The sequence below is a fragment of the Hypomesus nipponensis genome, chromosome 11, assembly GCF_054491055.1.
Source record: "Hypomesus nipponensis isolate SF chromosome 11, ASM5449105v1, whole genome shotgun sequence".
NCBI lineage: Eukaryota > Metazoa > Chordata > Actinopteri > Osmeriformes > Osmeridae > Hypomesus > Hypomesus nipponensis.
This window is the reverse complement of record NC_140371.1, coordinates 4,532,501-4,557,226: the sequence shown is the minus strand read 5'-3', so window position 1 is coordinate 4,557,226 and position 24,726 is coordinate 4,532,501. Positions and strand designations below refer to the sequence as shown.

General features: G+C 47.8%; 2 protein-coding genes across 3 annotated transcripts in view; both read right to left on the bottom strand.

Annotated features, from left to right (window-relative positions):
* Positions 1 to 179: 179 nt before the first annotated feature.
* Positions 180 to 9,771, bottom strand: hps1 (HPS1 biogenesis of lysosomal organelles complex 3 subunit 1). Its single transcript, XM_084667283.1, has 18 exons — positions 9,594 to 9,771; positions 8,994 to 9,236; positions 8,643 to 8,777; positions 7,585 to 7,727; positions 6,861 to 6,969; positions 6,447 to 6,607; positions 5,985 to 6,087; positions 5,758 to 5,851; positions 5,444 to 5,499; positions 5,011 to 5,178; positions 4,632 to 4,811; positions 4,278 to 4,354; positions 3,919 to 4,056; positions 2,793 to 2,857; positions 2,248 to 2,393; positions 2,031 to 2,144; positions 1,786 to 1,868; positions 180 to 1,406 (listed from the first exon to the last, which is right to left on the bottom strand). The coding sequence occupies exons 2-18, from the start codon at positions 9,108 to 9,110 to the stop codon at positions 1,244 to 1,246; spliced, it is 2,052 nt and encodes a 683-aa protein (XP_084523409.1). The 5' UTR covers positions 9,111 to 9,236; positions 9,594 to 9,771; the 3' UTR covers positions 180 to 1,243.
* A 6,313-nt stretch (positions 9,772 to 16,084) lies between these two features.
* Positions 16,085 to 24,726, bottom strand: part of hpse2 (heparanase 2) — a 59,832-nt gene continuing 51,190 nt past the window's right edge. For both annotated transcript variants that reach the window (XM_084710092.1, XM_084710093.1), the window contains 3 exons: positions 23,872 to 24,017; positions 19,547 to 19,693; positions 16,085 to 16,516 (listed from right to left, as the gene is read on the bottom strand). In XM_084710092.1, coding sequence (XP_084566218.1) covers positions 16,354 to 16,516; positions 19,547 to 19,693; positions 23,872 to 24,017 — 456 coding nt within the window. In that variant the 3' untranslated portion in view covers positions 16,085 to 16,353. The remainder of the gene's footprint in view (positions 16,517 to 19,546; positions 19,694 to 23,871; positions 24,018 to 24,726) is intronic.

Genomic DNA, 24,726 nt, shown 5'->3' with positions numbered 1-24,726 from the left:
TACAGAACATTATCATGGTCAGACTGGGACAGTGACGAAATAGTTTCACAAATAGAAAACGAAACAGCGAGTCTGAGACTGTTCAATAATATACTATATTAGACACGGATCAATACAAAACATTAGAGACAAAATAGACACACGGTACCGTGTATTTATATCGCAGAAATATATCTATGTATAAAAAATTACAGGATTTATTAGTCTATGCACATCCACCAAAAGTTCCAGCATTATACATGAAGACCTGAAGATAAAACAGCAATCTCCAATCACCTATCTGAAGATCCTGTCACAGAGAGCTGCATCTATATCTACTGATAGAAACCCTTTCTCCTCTGCCTTGTGTTTTGCTGTGCACGGCTGGTCATGCTAGATAGCTCCCATGCATCATGTAAGGATATATGCATGACTGAGCTTTAAGTTGCATAACCTCACCTTGAAAGTCTAGCCAGTGCGTTTACAGTGAATAAATAAAATAGGAATCTTCACAAGAAAGCATTCACACAATCTACAATAAAACAAAATGACATTCCAAGAACATGGAAAGGAGAAGGTTGGGTTTGACAAGCTTCTTTCATGGATGTTGATGTGCTAAAAAATTGTGTTTGCATTTAAAGTTTAAGGAATGTGCTAGCTCCAAATATAATGACTGGTGCTTCTAAGATTACATTTAACCATCTTCTCAGGAATAAAACACAAGGTTGTCTTATTTGAAAACCTGGGGAGTATTGATGCGTGTACATGAGGGTACACAATGCTGCATTCTGAGTCCGTTTTGTGCTATAGTGCACTTGGATCGTTCAAGGGCTACCTTCAAACACACACAGAGAGAGAGAGAGGGATGGAGGGGGGGGAAAGAGAGAGAGAGAGAGAGAGAGAGAGAGAGAGAGAGAGAGAGAGAGAGAGAGGGAGAGAAAAAAGGAGACGACAGAGAGGAGAAAAAGAGAAAAAAAAGAGAGTGGGCTCTTAGAGTTGGCACGTGTCTGTGTCTGTGCGTGCATGTGTTTGTCTCGAGCGGTGGGAGGACGTGTGTGTGTGTGTGACTGTGTGTATGTCTGTGTGTGTAGGTATACTGTACATGGCTCACTGTGTGTCTTGACTGTATGTGTCGGTGTAATGTCAATGCTTGTTCTTGTCTGTGTGTGTGTGTGTATCTCAACTGCATGTGTCTGTGTACGTATATGATCTGATGACGTGGTCTCAACTGTATACGTGCGTGTGTGCAAGTGCGTGTGTGTGTCTACAGCAGGGGGATGCGTGAGGGCTCCCACAGCTTGCGTGCGAGCTGGCTGCAGTGCTGCAGGACGTAGTCGGCCGGGATCACCCCCAGGTGCACCGTCAGCAGCTCGTAGCACTTCACCACCTCCCCCTGGTGGCTCTTACTGTAGAGGCGCAGCAACTTCCTGTCACAGGGAGGAGAGGCGTTAGCGACTTCCTGTCGTCGGGAGTGGAGGCGTTAGCGACTTCCTGTCGCAGGGCAGAGTGGCGTTAGCGACTTCCTGCCTCCGTCATTTCTGCCGAGCCTTCCTTCTTTTCCGCGATACTGCCTTAAGTCGTTATGATTATTACTCGTAACACTCATTAATCAGGACAGACGCAGTATGGAGGAAGAAAGGAAGGTTTGAAGGAAGTAAGTAAGGATAGAAAGAGTCAAGGCTTGATGGGAGGATGGAAGTAGGAAGGGAGGACGGAAGGAAGGAAGGCTGGAATGAAGGAAGGAAGGAAAGATGGCTGGAAGGAAGGAAAAAAGGAAGGAAGGAAGCAGCCGAGCAGCCTCCCTACTTGTAGTAGTCACAGGCCAGCATTCCGATGGGGGCGGAGTCATCAGACAGGATGGGCAGGTCCATCACCTCCAGCTTGTAGCCCTGCATGATCAGAACCATCCAGAACATCAATCACAGAATTATTATACTAATAAATACACTATGAAGCGCAAACAGCACTGTTAGCTAAACAGTGCCGGCTTACTGTGTGTAGGACATAGAGGGTAGGGTAGAGTTTATTTTGTGTGTGTGTGTGAGACGCACCGATTCATTCTCAAACCACAGGAAGTAGCAGAAGTAGTAATCTCCATCTCTCAGCGTGACGGTTGAGTGGCCCTTCTGGAGGTAGCGTCGCGTCGTATCGACCAGGCTCCACACCTACACACACACACACTTTACATCGACCGCTTCTTTAGGGTATCTTCAACCTCCTAAACAAACGTTCGGACACCCCTCCAAACCCTGGGCACGGTCCTCACACCTTGCCCTTGATGAAGTGTGCCAGCGGCCCCTTTCCCAGCTCGGAGTTGGCGCGGTCTGTGATGTTGAGGGATGGAGCGATCATCTGGCCAGCAGAACGATCCACGTAGATGAAATGGACCAGACCAGGGAACTCCTCCAGGTACGTGACACCAGTCGGGTTAAGGGCCTGCAGTCTACTACAGTGACCTCTACACTCTGTAAACTTTGACCTCTAACCTCTGACCTCAACCGACATCAGAGCATGAGAGAGAGATGGTAAGGACAGAAGGACATAGAGAAAGACAGATATGGAGAGACCGAAAGAGTAACAGGAAAATACAGCCTAGCCTCTACTATAGGTTCGGCCTCAGTTCACACGTTTATGGATTGAGAGAGACATCGAAAAGCCTGCAGGCAGGGAGAAAGAGAGAGAAAGAGAGGGAAGGACAAAAATCGAGAGAGTTTGGATGCGAAGTGGCATGAGCGCTGACGCACTACTGTCTCTGCAGGAGACCATCAGAAGGACCACCACAGTGGGAGGGGCCACTGGCCTAACAGGATATGACACCATGGTGATGTTCCGCTTGCTCTTTACCAGCAGGAAGTCCTTCCAGTCCATCAGCTTCTCCCTGGAGGTAGAGAGAGAGACAAAGAGACAGACAGAGAGACAGACAGACAGACAGACAGAGAGACCGACAGAGAGACAGACAGAGAGACAGACAAAGAGACAGACAGAGAGAGAGACAGAGAGACAGACAAAGAGAAAGACAGAGAGACAGACAGAGAGACAGACAGAGAGACAGACAAAGAGACAGACAAAGAGACAGACAAAGAGACAGACAGAAAGACAGACAGACAGACAGACAACGAGACAGACAGAGAGACAGACAAAGAGACAGACAGACAGACAGACAGACAGACAGACAGACAAAGAGACAGACAGACAGACAAAGAGACAGACAAAGAGACAGACAAAGAGACAGACAGACAGACAAAGAGACAGACAAAGAGACAGACAAAGAGACAGACAGACAGACAGACAGACAGACAGACAGACAAAGAGAGAAAAGAAAGAGAAACATGACAAATGTGTGCAGTGAAAACAGATTCAGAGTGAGAGAGACAGAAATATTTATAGAGATCCAGTAAGATTTAGATTGAGGGGGGGGGGGGAGAGGGAGGAAGAGTAAGAAAACAATTGTGAAAGAAAGTAAAGGGGTGGGGGTGAGTGGGGGCGTGATACAATGCCTTGGAGGCATGATGTGATTATTCATCTCACGTTCTATCCAGAAATATAGCAGGTTCAAGTAGTGTTGAGTGAGACCGCTACAAGCCTGGGCTTGAGCATTGCACTGGAGAGAACCAGCCACTGGACCCTCTGCTAGTAGGGAACTACGCCTGGTTTTCTGGTCCCTGCTAGTAGGGAACCAAGCCTGGTTTTCTGGTCTCTGCTAGTAGGGAACCAAGCCTGGTTTTCTGGTCTCTGCTAGTAGGGAACCAAGCCTGGTTTTCTGGTCTCTGCTAGTAGGGAACCAAGTATGGTTTTCTGGTCTCTGCTCGTAGAGAACCAAGCCTGGTTTTCTGAAACAAGCCTGGTTTTCTGAAACAAGCCTGGTTTTCTGGTCTCTGCCTATTAGAGAAACAAGCCTGGTTTTGTGATCCCCTGTGCTGGTAAAGAAGGTTTTCTTACTGGACCATGGTGAGAGCTCGCTCCTGCAGGTGAGGAGAGAGGCGCTGCGGCCCTCCTCCTCCTCCTCCGTCTGTGATGAAGCACTGTCTGTAGATGGCACACAGCTGGGTCTTCATGCTGCGACACCAGGGCAGAAGACTGAAACACACACACACACACGCACGCACACACACACACGCACGCACGCGCACACACACACACAGGATATTAACAGAGAAATTGAACATTTCTAACAAAGCTACCCATTTTGAAAGGACAATCTATCAAGTGAAGTGGTAATAAATGGTCTGAATACTGTCACATGATGGGTGCAATGGTCCCCCCCCCCCCTGTCCAGCAGAGGGCAGTGTGAGACTCACTCCTTGGTGAAGCCAGTCCCTGCTCTGGTGAAGGCTTTGTTCTTGAATTCCGTCCACACGCTCTGCAGATGTGACGTCTGGGACAGAAGATGCAGACGGCTTGATAGACGACAGGTCACACACACACACACACACACACACACACACACACACTTCCAAGCAGACAGACCCACACCCTTACTTGATCGCACACACACACCCCACACACACACCCCTTACACAGACACCAACTCTCACACAGGTAAGCACCAACCTCACACACACACACCCCACCCCTTACACAGACACACACAACCCCTCACTCACACACACCCCACCCCTGACACAGACACACACACACACTCCACCCTCTACCTGAATGTCGCTGGTTCCCAGGGCTCTGATGAACTTGTCCAGTTTGCTGCGGAGATCCTGGATGGTCGGCTGGCCCCTGGTGGCTGCTGAGCCCTCCTGGCCCTCGCTCAGACGCTTCTCCAGCCGGGCGAAGGCATCCAGGAAGGAGTACACTGAGGTGGCCACGGAGCTGTTAGGGATCTGACAGGTGACACGGGAGCATGAGGACATGTGTCCCTCCACTTGGAACAAGGAAACCCTTCAGAACGCTTGACCAGAACTATCTGGAAAACATTCCACACATTGTGTTTGTGGGGTGCGTATAAGTGCATGTGTGTGTGTGTGTGTGTGAGAGTGTGCGTGTGTGTGTGTGTGTGTGGGGCGGGGGGGGCGGTTACACCTTAGTGAGAAGAACCAGAGTGATCCCAGGCCACAGTGGGAGGCAGTACATGGAGTGAGGCATCATGGGATAAAAGCCCTCCTTGAGCGTGACCTCCAGGAAGACTCTGCACGGGGTCGCGGGGTCAGGGGGAGGAGCCTGCAGGGTCTGCAGGCTGTCTTCAGCCATCTGGATGTTATTAAAACATCACATTACAGCATGTTATTAAAACATTACATTACAGCATTTATTAAAACATCACATTACAATATGTTATTAAAGAACATATAACAGAATGTTACAACATGTTAAAACAATACAGTATTCCGACATCACAATACAATATGATATTAAAACAACCCAATACAACATGCTGTAACTTGTGATACTGGCTTACAACAGAAAGGCCTTGCACAGAACTTCTGATGTTAGTACTGAGTGCAGAGGAACTGACCTGTATTTCTGGATCCACAAACTCAAACACAGGAGTACTCCTGTCTTCTTGCCTGCCTGGTTACAGAGAGACATGGGGGAGAAGATGAGAAGGAGAAAGTAAGACACAAAGAGGCGAGATAGCAATACAAGAGAGTGAGTGAGAGAGACAGAGAGAGACAGAGACAGAGACAGAGAGAGAGAGAGAGAGAGAGAGAGAGAGAGAGAGAGAGAAAGAGAGAGAGAGAGAGAGAGAGGGGATACGAGGGTCTGACCAACAACACAGGCAGGCATGTGTGGCAACAGTGGTAGGGCGTGACACAACAGTGGAGGTACCTGAACTTGCTGAGTCAGCAGGAGAAGACTGGCCATCTGTGGGGGAGGCTTTAGGGGTGTAGAAGATCTCAGGGCTGGACATGTTCTCCACATCCTGCACAGACACACAGAAGATCATCAGGAAAACAGCATCCAAGGACTAGGCCTGAGTTCCCGTGAGGACAGATGGACAGACAGACGAAAGTGCGGACTCTGGAAGAGCGTGGAGGACCCTACTGAACACCTACCTCTGGGTTCGAGTCGTCCAGATCGATGTTGCTAGGATACAGGTTCTGCACCATGACGATGAGGGCCAGGAGGTCGGAGGAGGTGAGATTGCTAGCATTACGACTGGAGAGGATGGAGGGATGAGATGAAATAGGTGACAGAATGTGTACCTAAAACAGTGTGCTAGCCTAGAGTAGAATATTGTGTTACTTGCCTTGCTACTGCTACCTGTAGCAATGTTAGCCTAGCTATTCTTGTATAGAGGGTGAGTCATGATCATCAGTGGTTGGCATGATACGTTTAATAGTCTAGCAATCCTACTCAACATGGAGAAAAAGAATAGTGGCTAGGTATGATAACTTTTACTGAAGTAAAATGCTAGTAACTAGGTATGCTAACCCTTCCTGGAGTAGAATGCTAATAGCTAGGTATGCTAACTCTACCTGGAGTAGAAGGCTAGTAGCTAGGTATGCTAACTCTACCTGGAGTAGAAGGCTAGTAGCTTTGTGTGCACCAGTATGAAGGCATGCAGCACCTCCTCTCCAGCCCTCTCCACACTGGTGTTGATCTGCTGGACCAGGCGACGTTCCAGGAACTCGATACACTGCTCGCACAGGGTGGGGTGGATCAGTCTTTCCACCGCCTGGACCAGGGGGAGGGGGGTGGGCAGGCGTAGGGGGGAGAAGAGAGGGTGTAACAGGGGAGAGTTGTGTATTGGGACTGGAACAGTCTAGGATGGCTCCTGCATTTTACTAAAGAGATGTGTGCACCAATATAGGGCTGTACTGTAGATCAAGACTGGGTGGCTAGCTGACTGACTGACTGACTGACTGACTGACTGACTGACTGACTGGCAGACAGACAGAATGGCCAGCTGACTGGTTGTTCTCCAGTACCTCCACCAGGAAGCTCTGGTCCTTCTCGCGCAGGCGGCTGTAGGTCTCCAGCAGGCTCTGCAGCTGCTTCCACAGCCTGGTCCTCTGCTCCGTGTCCTGGGGGCGCAGCCTGGGGGAAGATGTACAGGGAAAGGCTGAGAAAGGGGTACGGATAGAGGGAGGCTGGGATGAGGATAGGGGGAGGCTGATGTAAGGATAGGGAGAGGCTGGGTATGGATGGGAAGATTCTGGGGGGATAGAGATTTTTTTATTTTTTTTATTTAACCTTTATTTAACCAGGAAATAACCTATTGAGATTAAAAATCTCTTTTTCAAAGGTGACCTGGCCAAGACAGGCAGCAGCACAATGAACCACAGTTACAGACAAACAGTTACAGACAAACACACAGGGACAAAATTAAAATAGCACTAAAAAATAAAGCGAATCAATTCACACTGCAACAATCCTAAACAGACCCATTTCTTTCCTTACCCCAGAGAGAGGCTGGGGTTAGGACAGTGAGAGGCTGGGGTAAGGACAGAGGGAGGCTAGGGTAAGGATACGGAGAAGCTGGGTTAAGGACATGGAGAGGCTGGGATGAGGGTAAGGAGGGACCTGAGAGAATCTATGGAGAGGCTAGAGAGAGGCTGGAGAGAATCCAGTAAAGTCTGGGGAGGGGCTATATGGTGAGGCTGGGGGAAACTCAGTTGTGGTTTTTGTTAAGGCTGGGCTAGCAGTACATACTCTTTCCTGAGGAGGGTGCTACTGAGTGTGACCATGCCGAAGAGCACGTCAATCATCTTCTTCATGACGTAGATCTTCCTCTTCAGATGATTCTCTCCCTCCTCCCCATCCCCGTTTACAGCGATGTAGAGGCACTCGTCAAACTGACACAGAGAGGGCCGTCAATCAATCAATCAATCAATCAATCAATCAATCAAACTTCCCTCTCTCAATCAATGAACTCTATCAACTTATCTAGCCTAGCCATGCTAACTGTAGTTTGGTGTGCAAACCCTATTTATCGTAGGATATTTACTTGATGGAATTATTTACAGTATACACAAACTACAAAATACTTCAATACATTGCGTTTTCTTGGGCCAGTGTATTTAGGATTTAAATCCCATGCAGTTGATGAATGTGTATAGTTTTGACCACTGCCTTTACTAACAGGTAACATGAGCCTAACCTTACTTAATGTCATTAGGTAACATTAGGTCACACTGCCTTGAGGGCTGGCTACACTCTGACCAGGGTCCCAGAGGGGGGAACAGGACTGAGCCACAAACACTAAGAATGGAATGGAGCCAGGTTATGTGACTTAGGTCATGGTCATGCAGTAAAACACAAGATCCTTCCACTTAAAGGTTGGTTAAGGATCACATGACCTGAGTGAAGATTCACGAGGGCGGCTTTCTCTGAATCTGGGCCAGTGGGAGGACAACATTGACCTTTTCGTGTTTTATCTAAGGGACCTTTGGTGTGTGTTCAATGCAAACACGTACCGTATGTGTGTGCGCATGCATACTTTTATGCAAGTATGTGTCTGCAATTTTATGTGTGTGTACTTACATTTACATTTAGTCATTTAGCAGACGCTCTTATCCAGAGCGACTTACAGTAAGTACAGGGACATTCCCCCCGAAGCAAGTAGGGTGAAGTGCCTTGCCCAAGTACACAACGTCATTTGACACGGCCGGGAATCGAACTGGCAACCTTCAGATTACTAGCCCGACTCCCTCACCGCTCAGCCACGTGACTCCCTCCGACTCCCTCCATGTACTTGTGTGCGTGTTTACCTGGTGCAGTACGTAAGTGTGGTTGTTCTCAGTGCTAAAGCAGGTGTAGCTGTCTCCCAGTCTGTCCACCATGGTGCTACAGGAGATGATGATGGGGGCGAACAACGTGTTGATACTGTCCTCAAAGGCTGGGGGCTGAAGAGGCACACGCATGCAAGGAGAGGAGAGTAAAGGGAAACATAGGGATTAGTGTTTAACAAATAATATTGTGCTGAACAAGCTCTGGGCCAATTATGTTGATGAGAATACTCCACAGTTGCCATATTTCTGCCAAAGTGTAACTTATGAGCAGGACAATCATCCATCCATTATCCAATGCATCCATTTATCATTCCAATCATCATTCCTCACCCTCTCCCCCTCTTCTTGGAACGCCCCATACTGTTCCTGCAGGTTCAGTTCGTACTCCTTGTCGGTCCAATGAAACAGAACCTCGGCGCTCTCACTTGCGATCAACAGGCACTTCATCTGTGCCCCGGTAGCAGTGTGACGGTGTGTTGGCTGGTGTGTGTGGCACCGTGCGGTGTAGCTACTACGTTGTTACCGTGCCCAAATCACAGAGACCATCCCCGCTGTTCAACCTAAAAGTGAAATCTGTGGAAAGGCAGATATATTTCCAAAAAGACGCTCAGCCAAACCTCTTAGTACTGTTGAAGGATGACCTGGGTTAAACAATCCAGTCATCAACAAAAATACATAAATAATGACGTTTCCAACGTCGCTTTAATCCTCCCCCAAAACGGACAGTGTGTTGTGGTCGCGTTACGATACGTGGGAAAGACAAAAATATCTGCCTCACATACTTGGCAAGCCAAACATTAGATTCAGCGAGTTGTGTTTAGGGACCACCAGACGGAGGCAGGTCCGAAACATTGTTGAGTCTTAATACTGTGCAGTTCAGACAATGCAATTTGCTGTAAAGAAAGGAGTCGTTGATAAATGAAAACTTACCTAGCTCATGCTTTCTTTCAGTGTTTATCCAACTGCCGTGTGTCGTCCAACGTTGGACAGACGTTGTTTTAACACCTTGGTTCATCCTACGAACATCTCTGCTACTGTTTAATTCTGCTTCCGTGATAAAAGTTTCTCCTATTCTCTACATCATGTGACAATCGCAGTCCCAGCTGGACACGGAAGCTGCATGCCTGGATAATAAGAAGGCGCCTCCGGGAGAGGTCGCTCTCTAAACCTGATCTCAAACCAGCTTGAGGGCTGTCCTGCCCCACTACTCTTTATGTAGGTTTACTGCTAAACTGATACTCGATCGGTGTTCAGCGGATTGTACTGACGTTGGTGGGCTACAGCCCCGAACAGGGAAACGACTGAGAGCTGAGGTCATGTGCCGGTGTGTAAACCAGGACTCATGACTCTGACACAGGTTTCTAGCTAACGATTCGGCATTTAAAGAATGCAGTCTAGACCATGGCCTAGTTGTGTGATTAGGGTTGTGGGGCCTTGTGTTCAGTAATGAATAGGCTTGTTAAGGTCCATTATCACATGAAATAGGTTATGTATGCCGTCCTATTGCGTAAAGAACATTTTAATAGTTTGTGTTAACTATAGGCTATGCCTTGAAGGATTGCCTTCATTATAGTTTTTAGATAAAATAATTTGATAACTAGGGGACACACATCGAGAGACATACACAGCCACACACAACCATTGCCACACATACACACACACACACGCACACACACACACGCACACACACACACGCACACACACATGCATACACACTTTACACAGACACATCGGACACATGTCTCTCTGTCATCAGTAAGACCTTGGGGGACATTTTGAATGGCAGTGGATCTTCTAAAGGATATCACTTAATGACCAGGACAAATCTGTATTATCCATGCAGGATACTTAGAGAACATGCTTGCTTAGTATGTTTGTCTTCAGGCATAACACAACTCTGTTTGCATATGCCAGAGCAAAGAAAGCTCTCTGTTTTCCAAGCACCAATGTAACATAAATATTTAGGTTTTATTAACCTTGCTTTGGTCAGACTGGTCTAACGGGCTGGGAGTCTCTGCATTGTTAAGGCAGTCTAATCTAGGCCATAGCTTTCCAGACAAGCCGACATTCATGAAAGCCTTATTCAAACTGACTACTGTATACACAGAATAAACATGACTAAATCCCCTAGGTCAGACAGCGCATGGTTAAGGGGGTCTTGCATGTTTCAGACTGGTTTTCTGAGCATAAACAGTGTTGGGAAGGGTCTGGTTTCATCCAACGTAGCTAAAGAGTCTCTGTCACGCGAAGATACCCTGATACGATGCAGTCTCCCGCTAACCTGAACACACGCAAACACTCTGTCGGAGAAAGCCGTACTCTGGAGTTATTATGACAAGGTACTGGTTTACAGGAAACGACCCCTTGGCCAAACAGAGCGGTTCCTGTAGAAAACTAAAAGTCAGATGATGGCGAAGTGATAAGCTCCTGGCTACTGACAACGACGTCAGCATGTTTCCACAGTGGGGTACTGTTTTCACGCTCCCTACTTGTGTAGCGGTCTGGGCACCAGGTTGCATCAGCCTTTTGTTGTCAATTGTCACTCAGTTGATTATTACCGTGTAATAAAGCGCCCAATTTTCTTACGTTTACTTTGTATGATTAAGTATAAATGTGTTGTGGTAATTGCCATGGGAATGCTAGGCTGTCTGTGGAAGACACCATGCCAGACCTGGTAGGAGGTTAGTGTGGTCCAACGACGAGCCTTACATTTTCACTGTTGGTGGGGGGCGGGGGGGGGGGGGTCACGGTTGAAGATGGCCTTCTATTATTCCTTCTGGACCCTGTTGTTTTTGCCAAGCTTGTGTGTCCTTGATCCAGCTATGAGATTCTGTTTGGGTAAGACCCGTTTTCATGGGATTTCACATGGTGTGTTTTTGTGGCTGCGTTGTACTAAAACGATTGCTTTTGTCAGTCATACCCTGAACGTTTGTATCAGGCACGCACAGCTGCTCCTTAGAGTTTTAGTCAAACTAACTATGACGTCCCTCTGAAGTTGTTTAGTTTGAGAAAGACCAGTGCTGTATCCATTCTGGCTGGTTCCTATCCAAACCATGTCTATGTCCTTTTTTCTTCTTTTTAAATGTGTGTTTAAGCACTGTGGGAGTGCATACATTCACGTGTGTGTGTGTGTGCGTATTTGTTTGGGCTTGTGTGTAGGCACTGTTGTAGTGTATGTATTGACACGTGTGTGCGTGTGCGCGCATGCATGTGTGTGTACCTACAGTGTGAGTGCATGTCTCCACACTAGTGTGTGTGTGTGTGTGCTTCTGTTTTCTGGGGGGGAGCGTCATTTAGTTTCCACAAACAAATGTCCCTGAATTGAATGTGTTTGATGATGGAGGCATGGTCAGGAGAAGACGCATCCCAGCCTCCAGGGCAGAACACGCTGGACGTGCTCATAAACAGAGTGTGAACGAGTCTGGGACTCTGGTTAAGTGAACCAAAATGGCCCGTTTAAGATGAACCATATGTAATAAAGGAGACAACATTCACCAGGCTTGTTGTTGGACACAACCTCTGGTATTCATGCAGAAACCAAAATCAATTTCAAGGATTTGGCGACCGCAACGGGGGGGGGGAGGGGAAGCACTCATCCGGTTCTGCTGAACTTGTAGTGCTTCAGTTCGTAGCTTTTGAGGAGGTCTTTAAAGTGATTCATGGAACACAATGCTATGTACTGTACAGTGTGCTTTATTATCAGTATTACACAGGGTGGTATTATATAATCCATCTTAAGCAAAACATCTCTGTATCCACCTTACAAGGCCGGTCGTGTGGTCTGGTGTGGCCTGGTCTGGTCTGATCTGATCGTGTCTGTCTGGTCTGGTCTGGTGTGGCCTGGTCTGGTCTGATCTTGGCCGAGTTTCCCAGATTCGTTAATAAGCGCTTAACGCTAAGAGCTTCTTAGGAGCGTTTTAAGAGCGTATTAGAGCGTTCTTAGAACACTCCTAAGAAGCTCTGAGCGTTAAAAGCTTCAAAATCTGGGAAACCCAGCCCTTGTCTGTCTGGTTTGGTCTGATCTTGTCTGTCTGGTCTGGTCTGGTCTGATCTGATCGTGTCAGTCTGGTTTGGTCTGGTCTGGTCTGATTGTGTCAGTCTGGTTTGGTCTGGTTTGGTCTGGTCTGGTCTGATCGTGTCAGTCTGGTTTGGTCTGGTCTGGTTTGATCGTGTCAGTCTGGTTTGGTTTGGTCTGGTCTGATCTGATCGTGTCAGTCTGGTCTGGTTTGGTCCGGTCTGGTCTGGTCTGGTCTGATCTGATCGTGTCAGTCTGGTTTGGTTTGGTCTGGTCTGATCTGGTCTGATCTGATCGTGTCAGTCTGGTCTGGTCTGGTCTGATCGTGTCAGTCTGGTCTGGTCTGGTCTGGTCTGATCGTGTCAGTCTGGTCTGGTCTGGTCTGGTCTAGGATGGCCAGATCTGTTCTGACCCTCTTTGTTGCTTCTCTGAACCAAGTCTGACTGCAGCTGCCTTGACATCTGGGGTTAACGTGTGTGTGTGGGAGTGTGTGTGTGTGAGTATATAACCCCTGGCTGTCAAGCCAGCAGCATCTCTCTCTCTCTCTCTCTTTGTGACCGTTCCAATATGGATGAGAGGTTCATCCAGGCTCACTTTGATCATGTGTCAGCAGATCTTCTGGTTGCCTTCACCCTGGGGCAAATAAAGACAGAGGAGGATGACGATAAAGAGGAGGATGTTCTGAATTCCTCCCTCTGTCACTGGTCATTCCTCATTCTCTCTGTGGCACAGGGGCAGGTTCAAATCAAGACCAGGCTTTTGTCTTCCTTTTTCTCCTCACGTTCCACTTCATGTCATGGTCTTCAGTCTAGCCCCTCCAGATCCTGGGGTCTGCTGTGGATCCAATATTATTCTTATCATTGTTATCATGACTTATTATTATTATTATAAGTCATATTACAATTTAATATGACTTATTTCATCTAACACATTCACCAATTGTATATAACTATACAGCAGCCCACTAACCAGCCAGACTTCCAGTCAGTCACCCAGCCAACCAGTCTGTTAGCCAGCCCGCCAGCTAGCCCACCAGCCAGCCTGCATGCCTATCTGCCAATGTGTAGTGAAATGATTTAGTAGTTGTACATGAATTGTGAATAAATCAAAATGTTTGAACAAAAGATCTGACTGTTGGAGTCCTTTGGACTATACTGTGAAACCAGTTTATCCTCATGTCTCATGACAGTCCTCAAGTGGAGCCGAACATGAGACTGGTGGAAACAGTTCCTGCCAGTGAGGCTTACTCTGCTTGTTGTGGCACACAGTTATTAAGGACTTGAATCAGCTGTTTTAGGTTAGATTACTGGCTACTGTACACACAACGAAGCCTTTGTTTAAAGGACACAAGCTAAGTAGAATAATAACACAAATACCAAAGCTTTGCAATTTCGTCTTTTCCGTTCATTTTATTATCAGTGTAAATAATTTCTTTTTCAAAAAAATAATATGCGATCTCGATTGCACACTTTACAGAATAAAATATTGCTCTCTTAACAAAAAGGAAATATGAACACCTCTACAAGAACAATGGACACATTCTGAGGAGAAAGATGAATGTTATAATCATCTAAGATTCACGGACTGAAACCACCCAGGACTGAAACCACCACAGTCCTCTTTGTACTCTACTGCTACTTCACAGACACAGCCTCTCCTCCTGTTCCCCCTTCATGAATACTGACCACTGATCACAAAGGACTGGATGGGACAAAGCAATATGGCAACAACCTGTCCCATCAGTGCCTCAACCCATCCAGTACTTTCTTCACCATGGGGCTGAAGAAGTCTCTGTCACTGCAACAGATCAATGTTGCAGATCAGTGAATAAAATGAAGTTGCTTGAACACAAAGAGACTGTGGCTATAAAAGCGGAGTCATTTTAGGACACAGTCATATATCGAACAGTATCCCATGATATTACGACGATAACATTGAAGAATGTGTATATATGTAAAGAACACTAAATGACTAAACGTCAAGGTCTGGTTTTGGGTTTGAACTGAGAGTCGGTTCACGGGGGGTGAAGGATGGGGCGGGGGTGGGGTACAATTGAAGTCATTGTTGTTTCCACGGCACTAGAAACAATAACCAACAAATATAAACTCACTTAAATTATGTATATACAGTATACATAGCCAAGGTAAACACCGCAATCACGCATCTTTCCTATTTAACTTGTCTCATATGTACATTACATAGAAGTTATACTGGCTAGGGAAAATCTGTACAAAAGATGTCAAACATTGATAGTATTCATCAAAAAAGCTAGCAGCATAGGGGAGATCTGGACGCAGGGGGTGGTCTGCAGAGAGGCCTTTGATGTTTGAAGGTTGACCAAAATATCTGACCATAATATCTGACCATGTCAATAATTACAAATCTATGGGTTTCTATGTTTGTATTTATGTTTTTTTTCCCTCACTGTATCTGTTCACACAGGTACAGACATTTATAATACACACATGCACACACACATACATGTATACATACAACCACGCATGCATGTACATGTACAGATGCATTAAAACACGAAAAGGCACACAACACACAAGGTCACACACGCACACACACACACACTCAGAGCTCTGTGGGTTGTCTGGAGAAGATTGGGTCAACCAGTGTTGTTTTGGTTTACAGGTTCTCCTCTCTTCCTGCACCTTGACCAATTCAATAACAGGAACGAATGTTCGGAGTCCAGGAAGGACAGAATGTTCTTGGCAGCCTCGGTACTGGCCATCGGAAGACCCAGGGATGATCAAAGACGCTTAGCGATGAACACAGCCTCCAGACCAGCCGTCTCTGTCACAACAAAAAGCACGAAGCACGCAACAGTACAGTATCTCCGTCACAGCAAGAGGGCGTACTGCAGCACAGCAATGAAGAGGAGGGGCAGGGCTGATGAAGAGGAGGGTCAGGGGTGAGGAAGAGGAGGGGTATGGGGTGATGGAGAGGAGAGGCAGGGGTGATGAAGAGGAGGGGCAGGGGTGATGAAGAGGAGGGTCAGGGGTGTTGGAGAGGAGGGGCAGGGGTGATGGAGAGGAGGGGCAGGGGTGTTGGAGAGGAGGGGCAGGGGTGATGGAGAGGAGGGGCAGGGGTGTTGGAGAGGAGGGGCAGGGGTGATGAAGAGGAGGGGCTGGGGTGATGAAGAGGAGGGGCTGGGGTGATGAAGAGGAGGGGTATGGGGTGATGAAGAGGAGGGGCAGGGGTGTTGGAGAGGAGGGTCAGGGGTGAGGAAGAGGAGGGTTATGGGGTGAGGGAGAGGAGGGGCAGGGGTGATGAAGAGGACAAGCAGAGGTTATGAAGAGGAGGAACAGTGAAAGGTTTTCAGTGCATCCCTTGTTTATGTACGAAGGGCAAGCCTTTCTTGGATTGGAAGAAGGATCAGGGATCAACTCTGCTCTACTCTACTGTGGAGGGGTTTGTTAAGCTAAGGGAGGAGACAGGACAAATATTTTAAAAGGGGAGGGTGAGCATGGTAGGAGGATCAGAGAAGGAAAGAGGATCGAGCTAAGGTGTCAGGGATCAGGTGAGGACGGGTCAGAGTTCAGAGGTCAGGGGTCTGTGTAACTGTATGTTGAAGGTGAGTAGGGGTCAGAGTTCAGAGGTCAGGGATCTGTGTAACTGTATGTTGAAGGTGAGTAGGGGTCAGAGTTCAGGGTTCAGGGGTCCGTATTATCTCTTGCAGGCGTATGCGTTGATGTTCTTGATGACGTAGAAGCCTATGGTCATGGGGGGCATGGCTATCGTGCGGCCGGCCCTCAACGTCCTGGGCTTCAGCTCAGGGAACATGTCGTTGTCCCCCATCAGAAGGCGTTCTCCATTCAGCTGCACAGACCTGGAGGCACAGGTCACACAGACAGTGGCATTAGACAAACAGGATCATACCACAAAGAGTAGATTCACCCAGAACAAAATAGAACAACATCGGACAAAGTAGCCCTGTTGGAAGTCTTTAGATACATCATTTGATAAAGTAGAACTTTTTTCAGACCATTAAGTAGACCAAAATACCAACAACCAGCCACAAGTGCTGAAGTTAATAACATTCCTGCTGATCAAGGGCAACATAACTGGAGCAAGCTCAGAGGATGTCCTTACAGTCTTTTAACACTTGGGGGCACTACAGGTATAGAATTACAATCCATCAAGAAATACTGAACAGTTGCTTAATCAGGGAAAGGGACGATTATTACGGTAGATACTAGTATGGGTCAATTCAATTAATACAAATTAAAAGAGGTTCAATAGGATCATGCAGTGACTGTGTTCTGCTAACATACTGTGTCGTGGTAGAACAGGAAGTTCTCAAGTCAGGAAGTCTGTTTTTGAGACAGCTGGTTTGGTGAGGTACACAACCAAACATGTTTGCATCATTTGGCTTGGTAGGTTTTTCAGAGTGCAGAGGGTTCCCATGGTCATGAGTGCAGAGGGTCCTGGCTAGCGTCAGAGGGCTGACGGCTAACTGGTGCTGATGGGCTGAGATGTTTCAAAGCTGGGAGGTTTTATTCACTGTACCATGCCAAAACATGCATCAAAGCAGTCAAATAAGCAACCAATCAAAGGGTTGGAATTGATTAAAACATTACGAGGCAAAGTATTTCTCCATTGTGAAGGGCAAAAAATGCATAGATTTCCCACCTCCCCTTGTATGGATACAATAGGTCTCAGTTGTAGACATAAAGGACGATACGGGTATTTGTTTATCAAGCTGACTGTATGGTAATCCCACATTCTACTTCAGTTACATTTGTGAAATCATCAGATATCACAATCGACTCATTATTGTCCCGCTAATATCCTGAGGAAATCTTTTGAAAATATTCAATATTTCCAAGGATGAACGACATCCTGGTTCCCTCAAATGAAAGTATGAATATAGATATGGCAGTTAACGTTACCTAAATATTACTCTGTTGTATTTTTTGGCCACTTGGGATCGTGCGTTTGGACTTGGCAGTTTAAGAGATCTTCCTAAGTGACCGTTTTGGTTTCCACTGCAGAGTTAGCAGAAGACTGGGGGTCATTTCACACCAGGTCCTGGACAAGTCTGAGCTGCATCAGCAAAAACGGTCAAAATGAAAGAAGAAACAAAGAAAAATAAACCAAGTCACTTTTTTAAAGGAAATATTGGGATCCATTGAAAGGTCGAGCGGTCGTTTCTGAAGCCGGACAGACTTGCTGCCGTCCTTTTGGCCCCAGATGGACCCTCTGGTGGAGTTCAGTTTTTGTTGTAGACATCTGGTGTTGCTAAAACCTTAATAAAAGTCCCTCCATTTCTCCCCGTGGAGAGAGAAAGTACTTAGGGTCTAAAACAGAGCCTGGGTCTCGCTCCACTGCTTACGGTCCCATTAATTATGCCCTAATCCTGGCTCAGCACCGCAAACATCCTTGGTCATTAGCGTCTTATTGCAGGATTGGGCCTGAGTCAGAACAACCGGGTGTGCGTGAGTGTCATATCTCACAGGCAAGGCAACACACACACACACACACAGGCACACACACACACGCACACACACACACACACAGGCACACACACACACGCACACACACACACACACAGGCACATACAAGCAGAGCAGAGCAGCACACAGACACACACACACACACTCCAGGCTGTTTGAGGGTTGCAGGATTGGGCTGGAAACTGAGTAACTGGCCGGGAGGTTAAGTGTGGAGGGGGGGGGGGGGGGGGTGGAGGCTGGAGGTGATCATTAACAGACACCTGGGGTCTCCTTTAAAAACCCTGCTTCAAGTTACACACACCCTGACAGAAGCACAAACACATGGCAAAAAACCTCAGATCCAGCCTGTGTAATGTCTGAATGGCCAGACATTACTTAGGCCATCGTGCAATTTTAATACAATAAAATATGCTGAACAAGAGAATGGGTGAAAGGAATTATATGAAGAAGTGGGTGATTTGTAATATATTAATTTCATGAATAGAAAGGGAGAGAAGGAGAGAGGGTTGAGAGGGAGGAGTGATGCTTATGGTTCTCTCCAAACCAGCGCAAAGAATGGAACCTGTGGAAAATGGAGAGAGGCTCTGTATTCTATGCCTTCTAGAAAACTCTGAGAAGTTCTGTGTTGTAGGCTTTCAGGAACATTCAGATAAGTTCTGTGTTCTAGGCCTTCTAGAACACGAGGAGAGGTTCTCTGTTCTGAGCGGATGTTTCACATCATGGCCTTGCCGGCAGATTTTCAACTTCAATCCATCGTGACAAACGTATTATGATAATATGATTTCATGGTCAATTCTGAAGCGTGGGCTGAGCTGATGTTTCGTGTCTGCCGGTGGTGGGTGATTGGTTATTTTGATTTCGATGCTGACAGCACACACACACACAGATCACTGCCACTCCAGAAACCAGACAGGCAACAGGCATGTAGTCTTGCTGGACCTGTTGGTATGTGTGTGTGTGTGTGTGTGTGTGTGTGTGTGTGTGTGTGTGTGTGTGTGTGTGTGTGTGTGTGTGTGTGTGTGTACATCACAGAACTATGTGTTGGCCATGTTTGGAGTTTGCTGTTCCTCGACAGAACTCCCAGGTCTGGCAGGGCGGCACTCAGGATCCACACGGAGGCCTCAATGTTATGGTAACCCTGGCAACGCAGGATTCCCAGCCTCTCCCCGCTAAGTTAGTCTTGTTAGACCAGTGCGTATGGAACACGATACTCTATTAGTGCACCACACGGATGTTTGCTTAGAAAACACCCCAGTGTGTGCGTGGTTGGGTCGTGTGTGTGCCTACAGTATGATTGTGTCTGTGTGTAAACAGGATGAATGTGTGTGTCGTGGATGGTTGAGGGGGTGTGCAGTATGTGTGTATTTGTGTGTGAGTGTGTGAGTGTGTGTGTGTGCACTCACTTGGCGTGGAGTCCCTCCGTGCCGTGCGGCTGTAGTAGGTACTGGTGGACAGTCTTGTTCCGTAAAGTTCCAGCCAACTTGATTTTCTTCCGTGACCGATGCAGATTGATGATGTAGATGGTTATTGATCCGCGTACATAATTATGACTGAAGATTGCAAAAAGAGAACAATATAAATAACCTGAATGATTAAGGGGAAAGATAGTTTACAAAAACATCAGTATGTGAAACAGCAGCATGTTCTAATCAGGAGCGCTGTAGATGTGGAAAACCACCTGTTCTAGAACTACTCCCCAGTTGCAGAAACCCCAGATTATGACTTTGACATCTCAACTGCAAACACATCACAATGAGAAGAGAAGGCTGATGACGGTCAATATCATCTTTAATGTGGACTGTTATGACTTCTACATTATACAGTTCACACTTTATACAGTTAGCTAATACTTCTATCCAAAGCAACGTACAAAAGGTACTTTTGTCTAGCATAATCATTTCTCTCACCCCCCCCCCCCGCCCCCTCACACACATATAAGAGGAGAATGTGTTATTTATTTTCTTTCTTATCTCCTGCTAGATTACACAAGCTTTGTGGCATCCTCGTCTGCCGAGCACAATGGGGTTTACGGTAACTTCAAACAAAAGGACAGTGACTGTGAAAACACCAAAGAAATCTTTGATGCACTGCTAAAATGGCAATGCTGAAGTGCTAGATCTAAAGACATGGCCTGTAGGAATAACAGGAACAGTAAAACATATGATTATTAAAAAATGTACTCTTCAACTAAGTGTTCCAAAAAGAATTTTAACTAGCTGTTATACATTGCGTTTTATTGGAAACGCTAAACCTATCATCTATTTCAGCAAGGGCATATTTCTCATGGACAACCCTTGGCCCAAGAGCTGCACTTTAAATGGAGTCTCCTGAATTCTGTGCACTATGATGTCATCTGAGGGAATAAAATATAGGTTGTATTTACATTTTAATTCATTTCGGAGAAGACTGCATGTGTGATCAGGTCATCAGCTAGGAGTGAGCTGGATGGAGTGGAGAGCTACAGTTATAGCTACAATAGAGCTGAAGGCCAGGGCATGGTGAGGTGAGGCAGGGAGAGGCAAGCAGGGCAGGGTGAGACAGGCAGGGCAGGGTGAGACAGGCAGGGCAGGGGGAGGCAGAGCAGAGCAGAGCAGGGCAGGGTGAGGCAGGCAGACCGGGTGAGGCAAGCAGGGCAGGGTGAGGTGAGGCAGGAAGGGTGAGGCAAGCAGGGCAGGGTGAGACAGGCAGGGCAGGGTGAGACAGGCAGGGCAGGGTGAGACAGGCAGGGCAGGACGAGACAGGCAGGGCAGGGTGAGACAGGCAGGGCAGGGTGAGACAAGCAGGGCAGGGTGAGACAGGCAGGGCAGGGTGAGGCAGGGCAGAGCAGAGCAGGGCAGGGCAGGGTGAGGTGAGGCAGGCAGGCAGGGTGAGGCAAGCAGGGCAGGGTGAGGTGAGGCAGGAAGGGTGAGGCAAGCAGGGCAGGGTGAGACAGGCAGGGCATGGTGAGACAGGCAGGGCAGGGTGAGACAGGCAGGGCAGGGTGAGACAAGCAGGGCAGGGTGAGACAGGCAGGGCAGGGTGAGACAGGCAGGGCAGTAGAAGGCCCAGACACGGAGGAATGAACAACAACAAGCCAGCAGACTGGAAACAGGTGCTTCTCCTTTGGGATCTCGCTGGGCTGGCTCTGGGCTGGCACTGGGCTGGCTCTGGGCTGGCTCTGGGCTGGTTCTGGGCTGGTTCTGGGCTGGCTCTGGGCTGGCTCTGGGCTGGTTCTGGGCTGGTTCTGGGCTGGTTCTGGGCTGGCTCTGGGCTGGCGAGGGAGCCCAGGGGAACTGGTTTGCTACTTCCCTGCTCACAGTCTCTCCGCCTCTCCCTCCCTCTCTCTTTCATCCCTCTGTCTCTCAGCATCAATTCATCTTTTATCTCTCCATCTCTCATCTCTTTGTTACGAGTCTTTCTATGTATGTCCTATCTGACCCTCCCTCCATTTCAACTCTCTCTCTCTTTCTCTCTCTCTGTCTGTCTCTCTCTTTCTCTCTCTTTTTCTCTCTCTCTTTCTTTCTCAATCTTTTCGGCATGGGGAACCTGCTTGAGGCGCACATATTACATTGAAGGGGAGGATTGCGAGCGGTCTTGGTTGGTGATAAATAATGTTCTAGTAATAAAGTTGTAATCATAATTAGGGATGTCAAGGGATTTATCACGTGCAAATTCATTACATTACATAACTAAATGGTGAATCCCCCCAAAAAACGTCATTGTACAATGTACAAGGTACATTGGTCTTCATTTGTCCTTCACATCAAGCGTGGTGTGCAGCCAGCGAGATGTTTCAGGGCTCACAGGGCAGTCTGGGTCAGCGGTGTGCTTGGCAAGCAGACGGTGCTAAGACTACATGTACTCCAGTGGTAACTCACATGGATCCTATTGCTCTGGCAGGGTTTATAAGTTAACTTGAGCAAAATACTTGAACATTCATCTATTGCTTGCTAGTTGTCATCCTATGTAAGAGTGTTAGGGCCCAGAAACTCCACATTCAGAGCTTATTATGTTATGATAATGTAAAAATAATATTAATAATAATATCCTACTACTATAATTATTATTCATTCATTTTGTATTCATAGTTGAAAATATATAGTAATTATTTTCAATATAATTGATTGATTCTGGGATAATTCTACAATAACAAGGTCGCAGTCTCAGACAGATGTGATGGAGAGATTGAGGGAGAGATAAAGATGGCGAAAAGGAAGGAGAGATAGAGACCGTGCTGACCTCTCACCTCTCCTTGCCTCAGACCACTCACTCAACAGCTCTCTGTTGCCAGGCAGTTGCCTTTTTGGAAACATCCATCGTGCCAAGATCAATCAATCACCAATAACTGAACTAACATGAATCCAAAATGGTATGTTTTGCAAACTCGAACCCTGCTTTATAATTTTTATTAAAGATGTATGTGTATGTATATGATATAGATGTAGATGGAAGAGATGCCATATGGAGGTGGAGATGGAGGGATGGAGGGACGGAGAGATGGAGGAGGCAGGACAGAAGGCTGTAAGTCTAGCCTGGCGCTGACAGCAGGCCTGCCTAGGTCCACATAGGCCTGAGTTAGATGATAACCTTGAAACAGGCCATGGTGGCAACATGGCTCCGCCCTCCCTCTGCTCCTCACACAGACTGCTATTGTCCCCCGTCCCCCCCCCCGCCCAGGCCTCTACCCTGTCCCCTCTCCTCACCCCTTCCTCCCCCAGCTCCCTCCACCCAGCCCCTATCTCCCTCTACCTCCCCTCTACAACCTATAAGCCCCTCCAGCCAATCTGAGCTGGGATAAAGGAGTGACACTGCTTTCAGCGGCTCTTTGACAAGAACAGCCCCCCCCCCCCCTTACTCCCACCCACATTACCACGACCGTCCTCTACCCCCCCCCTCTCCTCCTCCTCCAACCACACACTTGATAAGTGATACCTGTTAAGTTTTTATGGCTTCTGAGTCCTGAAAGAGGGAGTGTCTGGATCCAGATTATTTATGGGGGAGAAGAGGGGGTCTACTGAGGAACAGGCTACTGAGAGGACACCAGACACCAGACACCAGACCTCAGATGGCTACTGGAGGAGGAGGAGGGGTGGAGGGGTGGAGGGGGAGGACAGGGAAGGGGGATGAGGAGAAGGAGGAGGAGAAGGATGGAGGGAAGGAGGGAGGGAGGGAGGGAGGGAGGGAGGGAGGGAGGGAGGGAGGGAGGGAGGGAGGGAGGGAGGGAGGGAGGGAGGGAGGGAGGGAGGGAGGGAGGGAGGGAGGGAGGGAGGGGCAGGAGGAGGATGATAGAGAGGATGAAGGGGAGTAGGAAGAGGAAGATGTAGGAGGACTACGTGCAGAGGAAGAAGAGGGGGAAGAGGAGAAAGAGGAGGAGGAAGAGGAGGAGAGCGGAGGGGGACAAAGATGACCGGTGGTGAGGAGGAGGAGAAAAGGGAAGGAGGGGTAGTGGAAAGTCAAGTTAAAACTGTCTGGAGCTGGATAGTGAACTAAACTGAACACCAAGTGGGTGCATTTGATTTTAATTCTTGTGCGTATGTAGCTGGACACTGGTCATGTTGAGACTGAAACTATGGACCATGTTACGAGTTATGCAAGGACTTTGTGTGCGTGTGTGAGGGTGTGTGATTGCATACGCGTGTGGGAGAGTCAGTTCATGGGTGGGATTACAGAAAGTGTGTGAATTCATGCATGTGTGTGTGGGTGTCCAGTATGTAAATGCATATACATGTGTGTGTGTGTGTGTGCTTACTTGTGGAAGCTGGTACAGTGGGCGTAGATGCGGAGCTTGTCTCGGATGACCCTCCCGGGGCGGGGCTTCTTCTGCAGTCCTGCCACTCTGACAGCCAGCACCCTGGGCCCCACCAGATGCTTAAACACCAAGGAGAACCAGTAGTCCTGTAACACCAGCACACACACACACACACACACACACACACACACACACACCCGCACACACGTACACACATGTCAAGTCAAGTCACTTTATTTTTGAAGCCCATTTAAACAGCCAACGCACAAGCATGCACACATAAACACACATACATATACATTCACTTACACACATGCATACACACACCCACACATGCACATGCAGGCAAACACATGCTCGCACAAACGGATACACATTCACACAAATGCACACGCAATAAACACGATACACATACACGCACGCATACACACACACACACACACACACACACACAGAAACAGAACATGGAACATGTGTCGCTGGATAACAAACATTTGCTGCAGGATCTCGTTCTAAGCAGAAACACATCGCAACTGGGAAATGAGAGCGGGAGGTGAGAACTGGGAAACAGAGGGAGGTGTTAACCCCCTCTCCTCCCCCTTCCATCCGCCGCTCACCCCCCTATCCACTCTCACCCTTTCCCTCCACTCTCCCGACCATCCCTCCTCTACCCCCCTCTTCCCCAGCCCTCCGTCCACTTCTCCCCCAGTCTCCACCCTCTCCTCCTCACCACCTCGCCAGGCCTCCCACTTTCACCAGTGTGACGGCTCCTGTCAGGAACGCAAGCAGCACTCGAGACAGCATGGGGAGGTCTCTCTGCTCGACTCAAAGGCCCTGAGAGGTTTACACTGCCCC

Excerpts from the sequence above, each read along its gene's own strand:
- hps1 (XM_084667283.1), bottom strand. The coding sequence starts at position 9,110 with ATGAAGTGCCTGTTGATCGCAAGTGAGAGCGCCGAGGTTCTGTTTCAT. Across the intron at positions 6,970-7,584 it reads AGCACCCTCCTCAGGAAAGA|GCTGCGCCCCCAGGACACGG; the intron begins GTATGTACTGCT and ends ATCTTCCCCCAG. Across the intron at positions 6,088-6,446 it reads CTACTAGCCTTCTACTCCAG|TCGTAATGCTAGCAATCTCA; the intron begins GTAGAGTTAGCA and ends CATCCTCTCCAG.